The sequence below is a fragment of the Hippocampus bargibanti genome, linkage group LG13 (genome assembly GCF_051943395.1).
Source record: "Hippocampus bargibanti isolate YZ-2025 linkage group LG13, ASM5194339v1, whole genome shotgun sequence".
In the NCBI taxonomy this organism is placed as follows: Eukaryota; Metazoa; Chordata; class Actinopteri; order Syngnathiformes; family Syngnathidae; genus Hippocampus; species Hippocampus bargibanti.
Genome location: NC_142746.1, coordinates 1971076 through 1990473, shown reverse-complemented (window position 1 = coordinate 1990473; position 19398 = coordinate 1971076). Strand labels below are relative to the sequence as shown.

Below are 19398 nucleotides of genomic sequence, written 5' to 3'. Positions count from 1 at the left end.
TATTATTTACTTATTTTTAATTATGTTGGCTTATACTTTTTTTGTATGTGTGTGTGCTCTATATAATTATATCTATGTGTTTATTTATTTTTAATTGAGTTGGCAAATATTGTGTGTGTGTTCTATAATTGTATTTATTTTTTTAATTGAGTTGGTTTATACTTTTTTGTGTGCGTTCTATATAATTTTCTTTACTTATTTATTGTTAAGTTATCTTACACTTTTTGTGTGTGTGCGCTCTATACAATGATATTTATTTATTTATTTTTAATTGAATTGCCTTACACTTTTTTGTGTGTGCATGCGCACGTGTGTGCGTGTATAAGGCGTCTGGCATGGAGAGGAAGTGGCATATTGTGCTCACACAATGGCTTTTGAGTTTGGGCCCCGCATTCCCTCCTTGTCACTCTTTTCTTATCTGACCACTGGTTCCCCCAACACTAGGTGTGTTTGTGTGTGTGTTTGGGGAAAATCGGCAAGGAACGCAACCTGAAGGTCATTTCAATTTTCTATCTACAAACCGCCCCAGTTATTCCGGGTGGAGTGATCGCCGCTGCTCACCCACAGAAAAAAAAATCATCCTGTGACTGTAAAGTGACCTTGAGAGTTTTGAAAGGTGCTTATAAATCAAATGTATTATTATTATTGTTATAGATAGCTAGCTGGCTATAACCAAAAAAGAAAGAAATAACCAGTTAGTTCCTAAATGATATGGGTCTGGAGTTATCTGAGTTTGGAATGGGGGCAGATGTACAAAATACAACGCAATACATATAGCGCTTTAACAACAGCTGAAGCTGTAACAAAGCGCTAACATGGAAAAAAGACAAATGCTTCCCCCTTGTAGAAGGGAAAAAAAACATTGCCAGAGATCTGGCCAGCGCTTGATTGCCACCCAAGCATGAAAAAACAAAACCCGAACAAATTTGGGAATGGCGCTGAAAGTCATATTTTCAATTGTTGAATAAATTCGGGAATGGCAGTGAATGAGCTAATAAAGGCTAATCCAATCCAAAATGGCCGACCCCCGAGAAGGAAGAAAACAAGTTTATTTCTCCCCAGCACGGCGACATGATGGAAACTTGTTTGCAATCCTGCACAGAACTTGTGACGGCAATGGCAGGTCGCCGCCTTGCCGCAGGCCGTTTGCGCATGCTTGTCTTGAATCGATTAGGGCAGCGGTTGCGCCATGTGACTCCGAAAGTCACTTTGGGAACATGGCTGCGAGTGCTTTTGCCCTCTAACAGAAGCGGCCATTGTCTTTTTTCACATTTGTGTCGTGTCTTTTTGCTCCATCAAAAAGAAAAATGCCACAAAAAAATGCCACAAAAATTTTAGATAAGCTGCGTGGTAACCCGGCTGGCACAGATGCCGCAAATAGAAAGTTTTCCGCACTGACCGTCGAAAATGGAATTCATTTTTTTTTTTTTTTTTGCTATGTTATTAACTCATTCGCTGCCATTCCCGAATTGATTGCACAGTGTGACATGGAAGCGCCATTCCTGAATTTGTTTGTTTTTTTTTTCTCATGCTAGGGTGCCGATAAAGCGCTGGTCATACCTCTGGCAATGTTTTTCCCTTCCACGAGGGGGCAGCATTTGCCTTTTGTCCATGTTAGTGTTTTTTTTTTTTTTTTTTTTTTTACAGCTTCAGCGCTATATCAATCAATATTTACAGTACATAATGTATTTTGTACTGCATTTCAAGCTCCGATAACTCCAGACCCATATTATTTAGGAATTAACAATTTTTTTTCTGATGAAGGGGTCGGGAACCTTTTTGACTAAGAGAGCCATAAAAGTAAAATACAGTGATACATCAGGTTACAAACTAACCGGTAATTAGTTCTGAGAAAGTGTGTGTAAGGGGAAAAGTTCGTCTTCCAAACATTTATTTCCCATAAGAAACCATTAAAATGAGAATAATCTGTTTGCAGGTCGCCATAAAACATCATTTTCTACTAAATAAGCCTTAGAACTACACAAAATATACCTTATTTTATGTATAATAAATCTGATATTGGATTGTAATGAAAGAAATAAACTGTCCTGTACAATCAAGTGGTTTTATTGACCTTTGTGATGGTCGTTGTAGTTGCCTCTTGATGATACCCGAGTGAAGTTGCCGTGCTTTCTAATACCCTCACTCACACTGTGCTAAACTGAGTACTCGGATAGACTCAACGTTCCTATTCCTGTCCATGTGTACATAAAATATGCGCACGCATATTTCCCACCTCTGATATCACATCACTGTTACATAACTTTGCCTTAGAGGAGCACTCACATGCAAATTGGGGTCACCTGACCTTCCTTGATTGTTCTTTTTTGGAGGCGCTTCTTCAGTGTCACCAATGCACACCCAAAGGTGGTGAGGGCTTATCTGGGCAGCCGCACCTCCTCTGACACTCGGCTGACAAGTGCCTGCGTGAATATTTACATCATATTAACTCACACAAATGTTTTGACTCGGCACTAGTTAATATGTCCGTGTAGGCTCTCAGTCGTACAAGAGTGATCCATCGGGGAAAAGGTTTCTTCAACCAACATCTGTACTTCTTTGAAGGTGTCGGACATTTCACTCCTCATCCGAAGAGCTTCGTCAGGCAACTAAAGTTGTGCTGGTAACTGACCTTATACAGGTAACATCCGAGCGGGTTCTGTTCTGACAAAACGGTCGTAAGTCAAATGGTCGTAAGTCGAAATCCAATCAAAATGGCCGACGTGACGTTTGCATGACAGGATAGTATACAATGTCAATCTGTTGTTTTTAAGCAACTTTTTTCTATTGAATAGTATTAGATACCAAACTATTTAAACTTCATTTATAAATCTGGTACTGTATTGAGTGTAGTCACGCAGTAGATTGCTGTGCAAGTGTGTGACATGCTGGCTGGCCAAAATTAGAGTACACGTTTCCGGCGGTGCGAGGTCTGGCGGTCATGGTCTGATTATGTCCTAAGACTGGCTTTGATTGCCCCATTCGCTATTGGTATCAACTCATCAGCATGACTAAGCCGATGTGGTAACGACCTAAGAAGTCTTTTGTAAGACAAATGAATTTTTATCGTGCTACCAGGGTTACCAGCACAACTTTAGTTAGCTGACGAAGCTCTTCGGATGAGGAGCGAAATGTCCGACACCTTCAAAGAAGTACAGATGACGGCTGAAGAAACCTTTTTATCGATTGCTTGATATGTTTGATACGTGAAACTATCGCATTCTTTTTGGATTTAAATTTTGGATTGTTGTATGTACTGCCGTGATAATGATGACCATTTTTACGATGACTTTCCAACTGGGACTTTGCGAAAATTTTCAGGTCCAAATTGTCGCAAAAACATTTGGATTTGGATAATTTAGCTGTCTATTAGCTATCTGGCTAGCTACCTCTTATCTAAATAGCGAGATAGTTATCTATTTGAGTCAGGAAACATATTAGCTAACTAGCTCGCTGGCTATCTATTGGCTATCTGGCTATCTATTAGCTGGCTGGCTATCTACTTGCTAGCTAGCTAGCTTCCTATCTTTTTGAGTTACTTCCGGGTTGAGTGAATGCTGTCGCGTTTGGCCGCTGCTGCTCACACACAGAAATCTTGTGACTGTAAAGTGAACTTGAAGTGAGTTTTGAAAGGCGCTTATAAATGAAATGTATTATTTTGTCAACATTTGTATCGACATAGCACGACAGTTTTACTGCTATCTAGCTAACTAGCTATTAGCTATATAGCAAGCTGGCTATTGATGATATAGCGAGCTATCTATTAGCTGGCTGTGTCGCTGGTAGTTGGCTAGCAATATCGCTAATAGTTATTAGCGATATAGCTGGCTATCTATGTATTTGAGTTACTTCTGGGTTGAGTGAGTGCTGGCGCGTGTGGCTGCCGCTGCTCACCCACAGAAAATCTTATCCTGTGACTGTAAAGTGACCTTGAGAGTTTTGAAAGGGGCGTATAAATGATAAGCATTATTATTATCAATATTTGTACCGGAATAGCATGACAGTTTGTCTGCTATTTAGCTAGCTAGCTATAAGCTATACAGCGAGCTGGCTATTAGCTTGCTATCTATTGCCGATATAGCTAGCTATTTATTAGCTGGCTGTGTCTGTGGTAGCTGGCTCTCTTTTAGCTAGCTAGCTTTCTATCTATTTGAGTTACTTCTGGGTTGAGTGAACGCTGGCACGTGTGGCTGCCGCTGCTTACCCACAGAAAAACTTTATCCTGTGATTGTAGAGTGAACTTGTGAGTCTTGAAAGCCGCTTATAAAGTAAATGTATTATTATTATTATTATTATTGTTATCTGGCAAGCGCATCTCAATAAGGTCTCCACACAGGCTCCTCCCCCCTGAGGGTAAAACACGCCCCTTCGATGGAAGCGCTCAACGCCGCCGCGCCGCCATTGTCGTCATCTCCCACGCGATCGGCGGCCGCGTAGTAGAAAGGGCCGACGTGGTTGACCGGAGGGGGGGGCGCCGAGCTCAGGTAGGCGGGGGTCTGAACGCCATAATGGCGCCGGTGATGGTGCTGGTGGTGAGGCGGGTGTATTCGGGGAGACGTCAGGGCGGCCATTTGGCCCAACAGGGATGACTCACAAGACCAAAACGAGGCGGACGAGGAGGAGGATCTGCAATCTGGAGAAGGAGGACTTTGGTTACCCAAAATGGTTGCTCCGTTTAGCTGTCAGTCATTTTTTTTTTGCCGGGGGCGGGGCCACATTGTCGTTCAGCTTTCTTCTCTGGGGCCATTTTGAATTAGGGAGAAGCCATTACAATGTTTCATCACCTCCACATAATAGAAATTCATAAATACGTAGCTTTCCAATTTGAAGTTACAAATAATGACTGTTATTGTGGTTGACATGGGACAATTTTAATTATTATTTTTTTTTTTTTTTTGGACTTCAACAAGCATCCTCGTACTTCACATGCTTAATTTACTTTTGCGGGCCGAATAAAATGATGCGATGGGCCAGATTTGGCCCCCGGCCCTTGACTTGGACACCTGTAATGTAAGGGATTATCCAACTAGTTGACTTAACAGAGATAGCTAGCTCGCTCGCTAGCTAGCTTGATAGACAAGCATGAAATTTCACAAGTTTGATTAGCTTTCATGGGCCGAATAAAATGATGTGATAGGCCAGATTTGGCCCCAGGGGCCTTTATTTTGACACCTGCGATGTAAGGGATTATCCAACTAGCTGAATAGAAACAGAGCTAGCTATCTCACTCGCAAGCTAGCTTGATAGACGAGCATGGAATTTCACAAGTTTGATTTGCTTTTGCGGTCCGAATAAAATGATGTGATGGGCCAGATTTGGCCCCTGTGCCTTGATTTTGATACATGTGATGTAAGGGATTAACCAACTAGCTGAATAGAAACAGAGATAGCTTGCTCGCTAGCTAGCTTCATAGACAAGCAAGTTTGATTTGCTTTTGCGGGCCGAATTAAATGATGCGGCGAGACAGATTTGACCCCTGATAGCTAGCTCGATCGCTAGTTAGCTCAATCGCTAACTAGCTCGATCGCCAGCTAGCTCGATCGCCAACTAGCTCGATCGCCGGCTGGCTCGCTCGCTAGCTAGCTTGATAGACGAGCATGGAATTTCACAAGTTTGATTTGCTTTCGCGGGCCAAATAAAATGATGCGACGGGCCAGATTTTGCCCCTGTGGCTTTAACTTTGACACCTGTGATGGAAAGGATTATCCAACTAGCTGAATAGAAACAGAGGTAGCTTGCTCGCTAGCCTTCATAGACAAGCATGGAATTTCACAAGTTTGATTTGCTTTTGCGGGCCGAATAAAATGATGGGGGGAGCCAGATTTGACCCCTGGGCCTTGATTGCCCCTGGGACACTTGTGATATAAGGGATTAGCTAACTAGCTAAATAGAAAGAGATCTTAACAGCTCGATTGCTAGCTAGCTCGATCGCCAGCTAGCTCGATCGTCCGCTAGCTCGCTCGCCAGCTAGCTCGATTGCCAACTAGCTGGATCGCCAACTAGCTGGATCGCGATCGCTATCTAGTTCAATCGCTAGTTAGCTCGATCGCTTGCTAGCTTGATAGATGAGCATGGCACTTGACACGCTTGATTTGCTTGACCACCACGTTACACATTTTTACCTGAAGAGATCATGCCGCATATGGATGACCTGAAAAGTGCTGCTTCTTTTTGACGCTGGCCTGAAAGTGGACATAAAAAGTGACGGTCTCAAGACCACACAGCTACGAATTAAGGGAAAAAAAAGAATAAATATATATCAATGTTGTATGTACTGACGCCTGGGCATGCGCGGACCATCCACCGTGACCTTGATGGCCCTGTGCAGCGTGGCCACCTGAGGGGGCGTGGTCAGCACATTGATGGACAGGGTGAAACTCTTACCTGGAAAGAGAAAAAAAATAAACAGATTTTATACACAGTGAGACCTCAACTTACGAACTTAATTGGTTCCCAGACAGAGTGTGTAAGGCGAAAAGTGTGTATCTCAAAAAAAAATTCCCATAGGAAACCATTAAAATGGGAATAATCCGTTCCCAGGTTTCCATAAAATATAGTTTTCAACTAAATAAGCCTTAAAACTACACACAACATACCTTATTCTATGTATAATAAATGTGCTATTGTATTGTAATGAAAGAAATACACTGAATTGTATCATAAAGTCACTTTATTTACATTTGTGATGGTCATTTATGGCTTGATGGAATGGCGTTGGAGGTCAAAGGGAATTGTTGTTCGGAAAGAGAGGCGCATTACATGCCGACTGTAATTAAAGAAATAAACTGTGATTTAAAACAAAGTTTTATTTACCTTTTTGATGGTCGTTGATGGCTTATGGAAGGAGATTCACCTTCCATAAGGACTGTTGGTGCTGTCTGGTCATGTGCTTCCGCCGAAGATCACTCCGCCAGCCGTGGTGGGTGTGTATTATGAAAATAGTGCTTATTATAAGGTTTAATTTTCATAAATTTGACGTTTGTAAGACGAAAAGTTTGTAAGTTAAGGTGTTTGTAAGTTGAGGTCTCACTGTACATGGAACATCTGACTTACGACCGAGTTCCATTCCGACCAAACGGTCGTAAGTCAAAATGGTCGTAAATTGAAATCCATTCAAAATGTTGAATAGAGACTCGGAGGTTAAATGACTCACAAACTCCTCCTCTGTGGTGCCATCACATGGTCAATTGCAGTGTGAGAGTGAGATGTTTGCTGGCCAAAATTGGCGTACATGTTGCCGGCCTGCTAGCGCGTTGCGGTGCCATGTGTTTATTTATTAAAATAGGATCTGGAAGTCGTGGTCGTAAGTACGGGTGGTCGTAAGTCGGATGTTACCTGTACAGTAAAGTCTCGTTATATCGATATTCTCGGGAGTCCGAAAAATATCGATATAACCGGGACTATCGATATATCCGACCCTGCGCACATGTAATTTTCTCCTTGCGGTCATAGAAATAGTATCGTAATAAGCGGTACTATCAATATAACCGATATCGATATAACGAGACTTTACTGTATATTATATAGCTAGTTGTCTAGCTGTCTGTGTATTGGCTATCTATTAGGTTTCTATTAGCTATCTGTTAGCTACCTGGCCGGTAGCTAGCTATTTGGCTGACTATGTATTAGTTATATTTTTCATATTTTAGTTCTTTTTGATGATAATACTAGTGCAACATGTTCTACATACTTGGCAATAAAGATTATTCTGATTCTGATATAGCTAGTCTTCTAGCTGGCTATCTATTAGCTTTCTGTTAGATTTCTATTAGCTATCTATTAGCTAACTGGCCGGCTAGCTAGCTACCTGGCTGGCTATCAATTAGTTATATTTTATTTCAGTGATCTTTTTTGATGATGATACTAGTGCAGCGTGTTCTACCGGAGACAAATTCCTTGAGTGTACATCAGTGGTGTCCAAGTCATTTTTGCCGCGGGCCACATTGTAGTTATCGTTTCCTCTCGAGGGCCGTTATGAATTTGGGGAACCCATTAGAATGTTTAAATCCCTTCAAATATTACATATAGAGCACACAGCAAATTAATGAATAACTTGTTTTCAAAGCTGAAGTCAAGAATAATGACTTTTATTGTGGTTGACATCCAAAAATATGAAATTTTGGCTCAGATTTTAGCAATCATCATGGAATTTAACAAGTTTGATTTGCTTTCGCGGGCCGAAAAAAAATGATGTGGCGGGCCGGATTTGGCCCGCGGGCCTTGACTTTGACACCTGTGGTGTACTACATACTTGGCAATAAAGATTATTCTGATTCTGATATAGCTAGTCTTATAGCTGGCTATCTATTAGCTTTCTATTAGCTATCTATTTGCTACCTATTAGCTAACTGGCTATTAGTTCGCTCCATATTAGCTAGCTAGCTTTCCATCTATTTACTTTCGGGTTGAGTGAACGCTGGCGCTTGTGGCTGCCGCTGCTCACCCACAGAAATACTTCTTCTGTGATTGAAAAGTGACCTTGAGAGTTTTGAAAGGCGCTTATAAATGAAATGTATTATTTTTATAGCTGCGACAGCTGTGAAATCATTCCCATTAGCCAATAAATTCGAATAATTAACAACAGTTGCTGCAACAAATTGTCTCTATGTTCCACAAACGTATTCGATTGTTTTAAAAAAACGACATTGTTTGTTTGATGCCTATTTTTTTAATATCTTTTACAGTTTAACTCATGTTCTAACGCTCCATAGCGCAACCATCCGTTATGTTTGGAGTAAATAATGCAATGCACCATGGGTAAATAAGTACAGTATTCGATTATCTCTTTCGGCGATTTAAGGCAGATCACGGAAAAGCCCGAAATATCGATGTGACTGATTGGTACACGTCGTTTTTGACTTTTTCTTAATTTTCCTTCTACCTCTGCCACTGCGGCCGACGAAGCGGAGATCGTTGAAGTGCGCGTGTCCCTGCTTCACTGTGGCGGTGGCATTGCGTAACTCGCCGCTACTGTTGTCGTCGTTTCCCGCCATCAGCGTGACTGTGACGCCATCTGCAACGTCATCGCCAAGACAGACTACCTGCACGATGGAGGAAAAGGTCACATGACTCTGATTCCTCATGCCTCGGATTGCGTAAAACGCTGATTATTATATTTCTTTCTTATTTTCATAAATAATCACTTAATGACATTGAAACGAAGGCGTGTGAGCGCTCACGGTGAAAGGTCGAGGCAAAGTCTTGTTGCACCTCCAGTGACGCGGCAGGCCGCTGCACAGGAAATTGGGGCTGTCGGTGGCCACCAGGCCAGGCGGGGGCGCTGCGGTGCGCGTTTCGCTTTCGTCCACATCGAGATTCGATGGCGAAGGAGCTGGACGTCGTTTCGTCACGGCATCTGATTGACAGCCACACAAAATGGACAACTTTAATTGTTGTGATGTTACCGTACATGTGTTTGAATTGTGTGGTCCGCGTCTTTGATTTGCCAATTTTACAAATACGAACAAAATAACGCGCATTGATAAGTCCACATTTGTTAAAATCGAGTCTTCAGGATTCCTTATTTACAATCGAATATGATAATGTTAAAAAAAACACCCCCTACCCCAAAAGACGTTTCACGTGAGACCGAACTATTCTCTTTTGATAATAATAATAATAATAATAATAATAATAATAATAATAATAATACATTTTATCTTTAAAAACAAAGTGAATTTTAACGATATAATGCAAGATTTATCGAGTTACCAAAACAAAATGCGACATACAAATACTAATTTCGATTCCTATGTTCACGGTATTAAAACATAGGCATAGAATTACTTCCGGGTTGCGTGATATCTGATGCTTCCGGCTGCCATTGCTCGCCGGCAGAAAAAAAACTTATCCCGTGACTCTAAAGTATACTTGAAAGTTTTGAAAGGTGATTGTAAATTAAATATATTATTATTATAATTAACGGTATTATTATTTTCTTGTTATTATTCAGTTTAAGTATTTTACCTCCGGAAATGCGTCATCGAAGCGCGCCAGGTTTTCACACAAACAACAGCGACTCAGTGCTCGACAACTTTTGGTGTGTTTTATTCTTATTATCCCCGTCTTCTGTCGTGTCTTTGTTAACCTTTGCCTTATTTTATATTTTTGCATTTGCGGAGCATTGGTGGCTTTTTAACCGCACCGTTTGAATACAGAGGAACTGAGTGCTTTTTTATTATTCAGATTTGCTAACCGCAGGGGAAGCAGTGCGGTTACACCTGTGCCCGTTTGTGTGTTGGATTTTAAGACGGTTGTTTTATTTTTAGCGTTTGACTGGGCCCGACACGAAGTGGAAATCGCACGAAAAAGCGATTTCCATTCATTTTTTCAAACTGTTGTGCATGTCATCAAATACTGTTGACAAATACAATACGTTACGAGGACTAAAAATTGTGTCAACGTCTTTGTTTAGTGTCACGAGTTTGGGATCGGTCCAGAGATCCCAGATGGCTGTTTCGACAGGCTCCAGAGAACGTCCTGCAGCATCTAGGACCAGTTTCATACCTGAAATCCAGGGGATGATGTACGACAGACACACACACACACACGCATTCAGACTCACTTGCGTCGAGCGTGTGGCTGCCAGGACCGAAAAGACTGTTTGAAGCCATGTCCACCTGTTTATGAAGACATGGTCAATCACACAACACCACAATAGAGGCGAAATACACCCCCCCTGATCACGTCTGTGTAAGATCTCAGTCGTACAGGAGTGGACCATCGATGAAAAGGTTTCTTCAGCCGTCATCTGTGCTTCTTTGAAGGTGTCGCTTCTTATCCAAGAGGCTTTGTCAGCGAACTATTAATAATAATAATAAATCTTAGCGAAAGAAAATAGATGGGAGTAGGGGAGTAAAAGAAGCTATTTGCATAAACCAGCAAAACGCTTCACTAAATCGCCATGGTGGGGTAAGGTTCAATTTGGATCGTTCCTACAACAGACTTCTTAGGCAACATAGGCTTAGTTATGCTGATGAGGTGATACCAGCGCAAATGGGGCAATCAGGCCAGTCGTAGACCCCATACTCGGGCAGGACAATAGAAGTAATCAGTGTAGCCGCAGGGAGTAGTCCTCTGCTCCCCCCCAACCTGAGAGCAGCGACCAATCACAGAAGAGTCTGGCACCGCCACGTCTGGACAGTCGGTATATATATATATATATATATATATATATATATATATATATATATATATATATATATATAGGGCCAAAACTACCAGCAAAAGATTTTAATTAGCTGACGAAGCCTCTTGGATAAGAAGCGAAATGTCCGACACCTTCAAAGAAGTACAGATGACGGCTGAAGAAACCTTTTCATCGATCCCCTGATCAATTTTCACAAGTTTTTTTGCTCTCAAATCTAATATGCGTCATGGCCCCGATACCCCAAAGAAGAGGGTCATGGACGGCCACCATTTTCAAGTTTCTCTGTTGCAACACACCTGATTCAAATCATTGGATCACCTGCAAGCTGAGTTGAAGCCTCACAATGAACATTTGAATCAGAGAGAAGGATCAGAATTTGACCCCTATGACCCCCCCCAAAATAATAATAATAATAAGAAGAATACATTTCATTTATAAGCGCCTTTCAAATCTCTCAAGGTCACTTTACAGTCACAGGATACGTTTTTCTGCGGGTGAGCCGCGGTAGCCACACGCGCCAGCGTTCACTCAACCCGGAAGTAACTCAAATAGATAGAAAACTTGCTAGCTAGGCAATCGTTAGCCAACAGATACCTAGCTAGACAGACAGCTAGATAGTGAATAGATAGCGAGCCACATGGACTCACCTGCTGTGTTATTGGCGGTGGGAGATGCCTGCAACCACGTCAACCCCAAAAACCGAATCCCAAGCCTCAGCATCGAGCCCGCAACCTCAAAAAGGAAAACTCCTCTTGGCCGTGTGATTGACAGCCGCTGACGGCCAGTCACAGGACTGCGGAGGCGGACTAGGGAAAGATGAGAAGGGATGTCGGGGATGTGGTTTTCAGTTTTTGGCATTGTCCAGGAACTACTTTTTCTATATGCAAATGAAGGTGTGTGTGTGTGTTAGGTTTGCCCTCGGAGACGCTCGCAGGCCGCTCCACGAGACGGCAGCCCTGGTGGAGGACATTGTGCATACGCAGCTTATCACCATGGTAACGTACCGTTTCAATGGAAGAGAGCGGACATTTGGATTTGGCGAATTTTTTCAACAGTATCTTCGAAGATAGCAAAAATACAGTGATGCAAAATACAGTGATACCTTGGCTTACGAACTTAATTGGTTCCCAGAAAGTGCGTGTAAGGTGAAAGGTGTGTATTCCAAACATTAATTTCCCCTAGAAAACCATTAAAATGAGAATAATCCGTCCCCAGGTCCCCATAAAACATAATTTTCAACTACATAAGCCTTGATGGACAACCTTCGGACAAGTTGTGTCCATAATTTGTAAAATGGCTTCAAATGACTTCTACTGAGCGTATTTTACAAAGATTCCACCACATATAGCTATATTTTACGTTTTAAGACTCGCGCTTCATATTCCGAAAGTCTTTTTTTTTCAGTTGGTGACGAGTCCGTACGTGACGTCATTAAAGGAATGCCCCTGATAGAAAAAAAGGACATATTGTAGCAGTCCTTCCATCACGTCAATGCATTTGGCTGTACTTGGCTGGTCTGAAAACTTCGTGTAGCACCAAAAAAAGACGCAGAAGAGGGCGACAAAGCTCCATGTAAGGAATTAATCAGCCTGTGGAAAGGGGCTGAAAAATTCCTGACAGGAGTTTTGTCGCCATTTTCTGCCTCTTTTTGTGCTACATTTCCTGCCCCCAGATACCTCAAAATGGCACGGAATAAATTATTTAATCGATTGCAAACATGTATGCTTTCCTCTTCAGAACTCTTTCAATCATATTCGTAACTGGATGAGTAACAAGAAAGCATATTCTCCGAATCTGAAGCCATTGTTTTGATTCTCGAGCAAGGCAAGACGTCTTAGCATGACGTCACGAACTGAGGGCGGGACCTTCTGAAACTGGCCACTTCCGGTTTCAAATTGAAGTACTTTTTACACACTTTAAGTCATTTTTATTGGTGTTTTGCATTTGTTTTGGGTATTTTAGATGCTATAAAACGTTTTTCTGATGTCAGTTAAGAAACAAAAAAGTGATGTCGGTTGTCCTTTAAAACTACACACAATATACCTTATTTTATGTATAATAACACACACATCTGAGCAGACACAGACACATGGTCGTGGATGGCTTGATGGAATGGATAGCTTTTTGCATAAAGTGTCTCAAGGAGCTCTGGGTTGTACATCTTAGAAGTTGTGATATTGCAAAAGATGCAGGCAAACTGCATTAATAGCTGGTTCCCTTGCTTGTATGTTCTCTTCAAATTGTACAGATGGCTTGTGCGGGTTATTTGTGGAGCCTGATTGATGGGATATTTTAACCTTGCAGTCTACACTCTGCCTTTGAACTATCAATAAAGTTGAAACAAGTCCAAATGTCACTTTTTCTATCCATTTCACTTTTGTTGTTGTTTCTTTTTTCACTTTTGTTTTTTTTGTTTCAAGCTCTGTCGTCTCCCTTTCGTGTGGTTGTGTTGTTTCTGTAACCCCCCCTTAGCATATGAAAACTAGTTCGTATGCTAAGATTATATTCTCGCGAATTTAACGTTCGTAAGGTGAAAAGTTGGTTCGCTAAAGCCTTCGTAAGCCAAGATATCAATGTTCATTGATCATTTGGACATGGTTTTAAAAGTACAACTTGCCTGTCAGCTTCATCAGGCCAGCGAGGGCGCCAACCTCCGAGGTTCAAGGGTCATCGCCGTGGAGGACATCCTCTTCTTGATGCGCAGAGACAAGGTCAGCACAGTAAACACAAAAACAAACATTTTTTGGGGGGCGTGTTTGTCTTTCTGAAATGTTCCTAAAAACAAAACGACTTTGCGCAGAGAAAAGTCGCAAGGCTGTTGAAGTATCTCCAATTCCGCGACTACAAGTCAAAGCTTCTCAAGGGCCTGGATGATGATGACGGGCAGCCGGAGCAAGGTGCGTGACCCCTGAGCCCCCACTCAATCACCCCCCCTGATGATCAATCATAACAAGGAATCTGGGTCGCCAGGCACGGTCACCGGGGGCAACCAGCGCCGCCAGCGTTTGGCTCAGGATTACCTGCTGTGGTTGGACCACACGGGCGAGCTACTGTCCCTGTCCGAGCGGCAGGAGATGGACCCTGTCAAGCAAGAGAGGCTGGAGGTGTGTTGCCATGGAAACGGGTCCTTCCAACCTGGCGGTTGAATGAGGGTTCTGATTTTGATTATGGGATTATTGGGATTATGGGATTGCAGCGTATGGAGCGTCACAGCAGAGCCATGGACCAGACGCAGTACGTCGAGTTCTGTGAGAGTCGGCAGCTCAGCTTTGGTAACTGTCTTTGGTCGTACCATCTGATAGCCATTAATGCACTGGTGTCCATGTTCAGGCCCGCAGGCCAAATCTGGCCGGCCACATCATTTTATTCGGCCCGCGAAAGCAAATCTAACTTGTGAAACTCAATGCTAAACTATCAAGCTAGCGAGCGAGCTAGCTCTCTTTCTATTCAGCGATCTGGCTCATCATTTACATCACAGGTGTCAAAGTCAAGGCTCGCGGGCCAATGCTGGCCCGCGACATAATTTTATTCGGCCGCAAATCAAGCATGTGACGTGCCATTTTGCTTGCTAAAGTCAGAAGAAAATTTTCAAATAGACCCATGTAAACCACAATAACAATCATAAATAATAATAATACATTTAATTTCTAAGTGGCTTTCAAAACTGTCAAGGACACTTTACAGTCACAGGATTTTTCTGTGCGGGTGAGCAGCGGCAGCCATTCGCACCAGCGTTCACTCTACCCGGAAGTAACACAGGAGCAAAGTTATGAAAGGAAGAGGAAAGGAAAGAAGTAGAAAAACAAAATACAGGAGCTTCTGGAAAGGCCGCCACTCTTGTGGCACCATCTTGAAGTAAAATAAACGAATAGGCTTTAATTTGTTGTGCGTTCTTGATGTCATAATGGCTTCCCCAAATTCATAATTACAACGAGGCCCGCGGCAACAAGAAAAAACTTGCATGAATGCATAAATACATCCGAAACATCCGACTTACGACCGAGTTCCGTTCCGACTAAACGGTCGTAAGTCAAAATGGTCGTAAGTCAAAATCCATTCAAAATGTTGAAAAGAGACTCGTAGGCTAAATGACTCGCAAACTCCCCCCACTGGTGCCATCACACAGTCGATTGCTGTGCGAGTGAGATGCTGGCTGGCTGGCCAAAATTGGCAAACACATTGACGGCCTAGTAGCGCGTTGCAGTGCCAGGCGTAGAATTAAAATTTTAAAAATGGAGGTCGTGGTCGTAAGTACGGGTGGTCGTAAGTCGAGCTGGTCCTAAGTCGGTTGTTACCTGTACATAGCATTCCATTTTTCAATAAGATATTTTTAAAAAATGTATGCACAGATTCTTTTTTTCAGAAATGACACGTATTTTTCCGTGCAGCCAAAAAAGCATCCAAGTTCCGCGACTGGCTGGATTGCAGCACCCTGGACCTCAAACCCAACGGTATCGCCATGGAGATACTCTCCTATCTGGCCTATGAAACTGTCGCCCAGGTAACCGCATCATCCATCCATCCATCCATTCATACCTTCACTTTTTTTTTTTGCTTTATCCCTTTCCTAAATACAGTGCTACCTCAGCTGACGAACTTAATTGGTTCCCACAAAGTGTTTGTAAAGCAAAACGTTTGTCTTCAAAACATTTATTTCTGATAAGAAACGATTAAAATGAGAATACAGTGATACCTTCGCTTACGAACTTAATTGGTTTCCTGACAGAGTGTGAAAGGCGAAAAGTGTGTATACCAAAAATTGATTTCCAATAGGAAACCATTAAAATGAGAATAATCCGTTCCCAGGTCCCCATAAAACATAATTTCTACTTCCTAATTTTCTAAGCCTTAAAACTACACAAAATATACCGTATAATAAATGTGCTATGGTATGATAATTAAAGAAATAAACTGTATTGTATAATAAAGTCATTTTATTTACCTTTGTGATGGTCGTTGATGGCTTGATGCAATGGAGTGGCCAGTTTCATCAACATTAAACACTTGATGAGGAACGTTTTTGCATCAAGTGTACAGATGGCTTGAGCGGGTTATTTGTGGAGCCTGATTGATGGGAATTTTAACCTTGCAGTCTACACTCTGCCTTTGAACTATCAAAGTTGAAACGAGTCCAAATTTCACTGTTTTCTATCCATTTTGTCACTCTGTCGTCTGCCTGTCTCTTTAATGTTTAAACCACCTCCCCTCACTGCTGGATTCTTGACCAATCACGTGGCTTTAACCGACGACCGGGGGTGGGGAATAGAGGACAAAAACAAGCCGGCTGCCATTTTCTTGTGAGGCGAACGGGCTCGTTCGCGAACAACACATCACTCGTTTTGGCAGCTCTGTGTGTACCCCGAAAAATAGTTCGTATGCTAAGGTAAAATTTTGATAAATTTAATGTTCGTAAACCGAGGTAACACTGTAATCCGTTCCTAGAGCCCCATAAAACATAATTTTCTACGAAATAAGCCTTAAAACTACACAAAATATACCTTATTTTATGTATAATAAATGTGCTATTAGATTGTAATGAAAGAAATAAACTACTGTATAATAAAGTCATTTTATTTACCTTTGTGATGGTAGTTGTCAATGGATGATAGCAATGGTGGACTTAGCGTAATGGTACTGGAACAGCTAAGTCACACAAACGCACACCTCATTGGTGTTTTTCGGTGATCTTCTGCTCCACCGTCATTTTCTTTTGTGTCGTCTTTGGCTTAACACTAGCCTGTGGTGGGGTCTTTTTTGCTCCCATAATAGCAAAAGTACTCCACTCGATAACAAACCACATCTGCATTCAAAGAAAACTAGTCCGCCAGCCACCGTGGCGCTGTGTGGTTTGGTTCCTCTGCCGAAAACTAGTTCGTCAGCCAAGACTATATGCTTGCGAATTTAATGTTCGTGAAGCGAAAGCGTTTGTATCACTGTTTAATCATCGTTTCTTGGTTGCAGATTGTGGACTTGTCACTGCTGGTGAAGCAGGAGACGGTGGTAAAAACCAACGCCGTCTCTCACGTCATTTCAGCTAGCCACATACACTACAACACGCACGCTGAGGTACTCACGCACGCACGCCCGCCGTCAACGTCAAAGTGGTTTTTGGTCTTTGGATTTATTTGTTAGCTTTCCTGAGGTGAAATTCACGTTTTTTTTTTTTTGGTCTGACAGGTCAAAAAAGAATCCCCCGAGTCCCCCGAGGCCACGCCTCCATCCACTCCCAGCTCCTCCCACTCTTCCAAGCCCCTCCTCCAAGGCAACGGAAGCCTGGACGGGCGAGCGCGGCAGAGGAAACGGAAAAAGGTCAGAATGACGTTATCTCGGTCACAACCAAGAAAATGCATGATTTGAGAGGAATTTAAATTATTAAACTCTATTAATTAAACTCTATTAAACTAAAAACTATTAAAAAAAATGAACGCATTTACAATGAGCATGTTCATATGAACATAGATTTTAAAAAATCACAATAAAATCAAAACAGAGTATCAAATAGGTTCAAATGTAGTCGTGATACCTCCGCTTCCAAACTTATTGGTTCCCAGAAAGTGTGTGTAAGAAAAGTGTGTCTTCCAAAAATGAATTTCCCATAGGAAACCATTGAAAATAAGAATAATCCGTTTCCAGGTCCCCATAAAACATAATTTTCTCCTAAATAAGCCTTAAAACTACACAAAATATACCTTATTTTATGTATAATAAATTATTGTATTGCAATGAAAGAAATAAACTGTATTGTCTAATAAAGTGGTTTTATTGACCTTTGTGATGGTCGATGTCGTTCCCTGCCGTGCTTTCTCTGCGATAATACCCTCACTCACACTGTCCCCTGCTAACTGCTTTTTGTTAATCAAAATCAACAGAAGTTTTTCAACCTCTTCTATTGCCTGAGACCGTTGCCTAGACAACACAGAAACACCCTTAGCCACACGTAGCAGCGGTCGCCTTAGCGTACTGGTAGTGGGACGCTAACTCGCACAAACGCACACCTCGTTGGTGTTTATCGATGATCTCCTTCTTCTGCTCGACCGTCATTTTCTTTTGTGTCTTCTTCGGCTTAACACTAGCATGTGGTTGGGTTTTTTTCGGTCCCATAATAGCAAAAGTACTCCACTTGATAACAAACCAAATCTGCACTCAAAGGGTATGTGGAAAACTAGTCCGCCAGCCATAGTGGCACCGTGTGGTTTGGTTCATCCACCGAAAACTAGTTCGTATGCCAAGATTATATTATTGCGAATTTAATGTTCGTAAGGTGAAAAGTTCGTAAGCCAAGGTATTACTGTATATAATTAACAATATTATGATGTATAATTAAGAATTAACAATAATGTGGCAAGAAACAACATGAACGCGTTTAAAAATGAATTGATCTGTGTTCATATAAACACGCTTGGTGTAATACGTCAGTGTAAGCTCTCAGTCGTACAGTCGTCCATCGATGAAAAGGTTTCTTCATCATAGGTTCAATTTGGATCGTTCATACAATAGCCTGCTTAGGCAACATAGGATTAGTAATACTGATGAGGTGATACCGGTCGAAGTGGGGCAATCAGGCCAGTCGTTAGTCAGAACAATAGGAACAATCAGTGGAGTTGCAGGGAGTAGTCCTCTGCTCCCCCCAACCTGAGAGCAGAGTCCGGCACCGCCATGTCTGGACAGTAGGGATATATATATAGGGCCTAAACTACCAGTAAGACTTTAGTTTGCTGACGAAGTTTCTTGGATAAGAAGCGAAACGTCCGACACCTTCAAAGAAGTACAGATGACGGCTGAAGAAACCTTTTCATCGACGCTTGGTGTAAATGGGTTAAATTAATTTGTAATTATTTTAATATTTTTAATAATTTTTTTTAGCCCCCCCTCTAAAAAAATAAGCGATTGTCTGAATTGCTCTTAAAACGATGTTATTTCAGAGCTGTCCCGCCACAGCAGAACCCACCAGCGGCGCCATCCAACCTTGTCACATCCGGGAGGCCATGCGAAGATACAACTACCGACATACCGTAAGTGGACGTCGGTGCAAATTCGCATCCAAAAATGTTGAAAAAAAAGCTTCGTGTTTCTTTCAGAATGCCTACAGGAGGAACGGAATGGCTTACCTGGCTTGTTGATCCCTCTTCTCCCCAGACGCGTGGATTTATTTTTTTGGGTGGGCAGTTTGTATACATCGCTCAGAATACACAATCTGGCGTTGCGGGAATGAACAAAAAAAAAAAAAAAACACAAAGATAGTACAGAAA

At 42.0% G+C, this 19398-nt stretch overlaps 2 protein-coding genes across 4 annotated transcripts; one reads left to right on the top strand and one right to left on the bottom strand.

Annotated features, from left to right (window-relative positions):
• Positions 1–2303: 2303 nt before the first annotated feature.
• Positions 2304–12050, bottom strand: runx2a (RUNX family transcription factor 2a). 3 transcript variants are annotated; one of them, XR_016116988.1, is made up of 8 exons: positions 11797–12050; positions 10565–10619; positions 9180–9355; positions 8882–9041; positions 6280–6384; positions 6123–6182; positions 4205–4633; positions 2304–2423 (listed from the first exon to the last, which is right to left on the bottom strand). XR_016116988.1 is itself a non-coding variant. In XM_089012847.1 (7 exons), exons 2-7 carry the CDS (start codon positions 10611–10613, stop codon positions 4317–4319), a joined length of 867 nt encoding a protein of 288 aa, XP_088868973.1. In that variant the 5' UTR covers positions 10614–10619; positions 11797–12050; the 3' UTR covers positions 2637–4316. The 3 variants fall into 3 exon arrangements, 2 of the variants coding, with proteins under 2 accessions (XP_088868973.1, XP_088868974.1); XM_089012847.1 differs by lacking the exon at positions 2304–2423 and having other exon boundaries at positions 2637–4633; XM_089012848.1 differs by lacking the exons at positions 2304–2423; positions 11797–12050 and having other exon boundaries at positions 2637–4633; positions 10565–11185.
• supt3h (SPT3 homolog, SAGA and STAGA complex component) lies at positions 9968–19368 on the top strand. The gene is made up of 12 exons (XM_089012845.1): positions 9968–10039; positions 10415–10525; positions 12060–12144; positions 13774–13860; positions 13950–14046; positions 14120–14253; positions 14346–14421; positions 15538–15650; positions 17111–17215; positions 17327–17458; positions 19072–19161; positions 19228–19368. Exons 1-12 carry the CDS (start codon positions 9975–9977, stop codon positions 19267–19269), a joined length of 1137 nt encoding a protein of 378 aa, XP_088868971.1. The 5' UTR covers positions 9968–9974; the 3' UTR covers positions 19270–19368.
• The last annotated feature ends 30 nt before the right edge of the window (positions 19369–19398 follow it).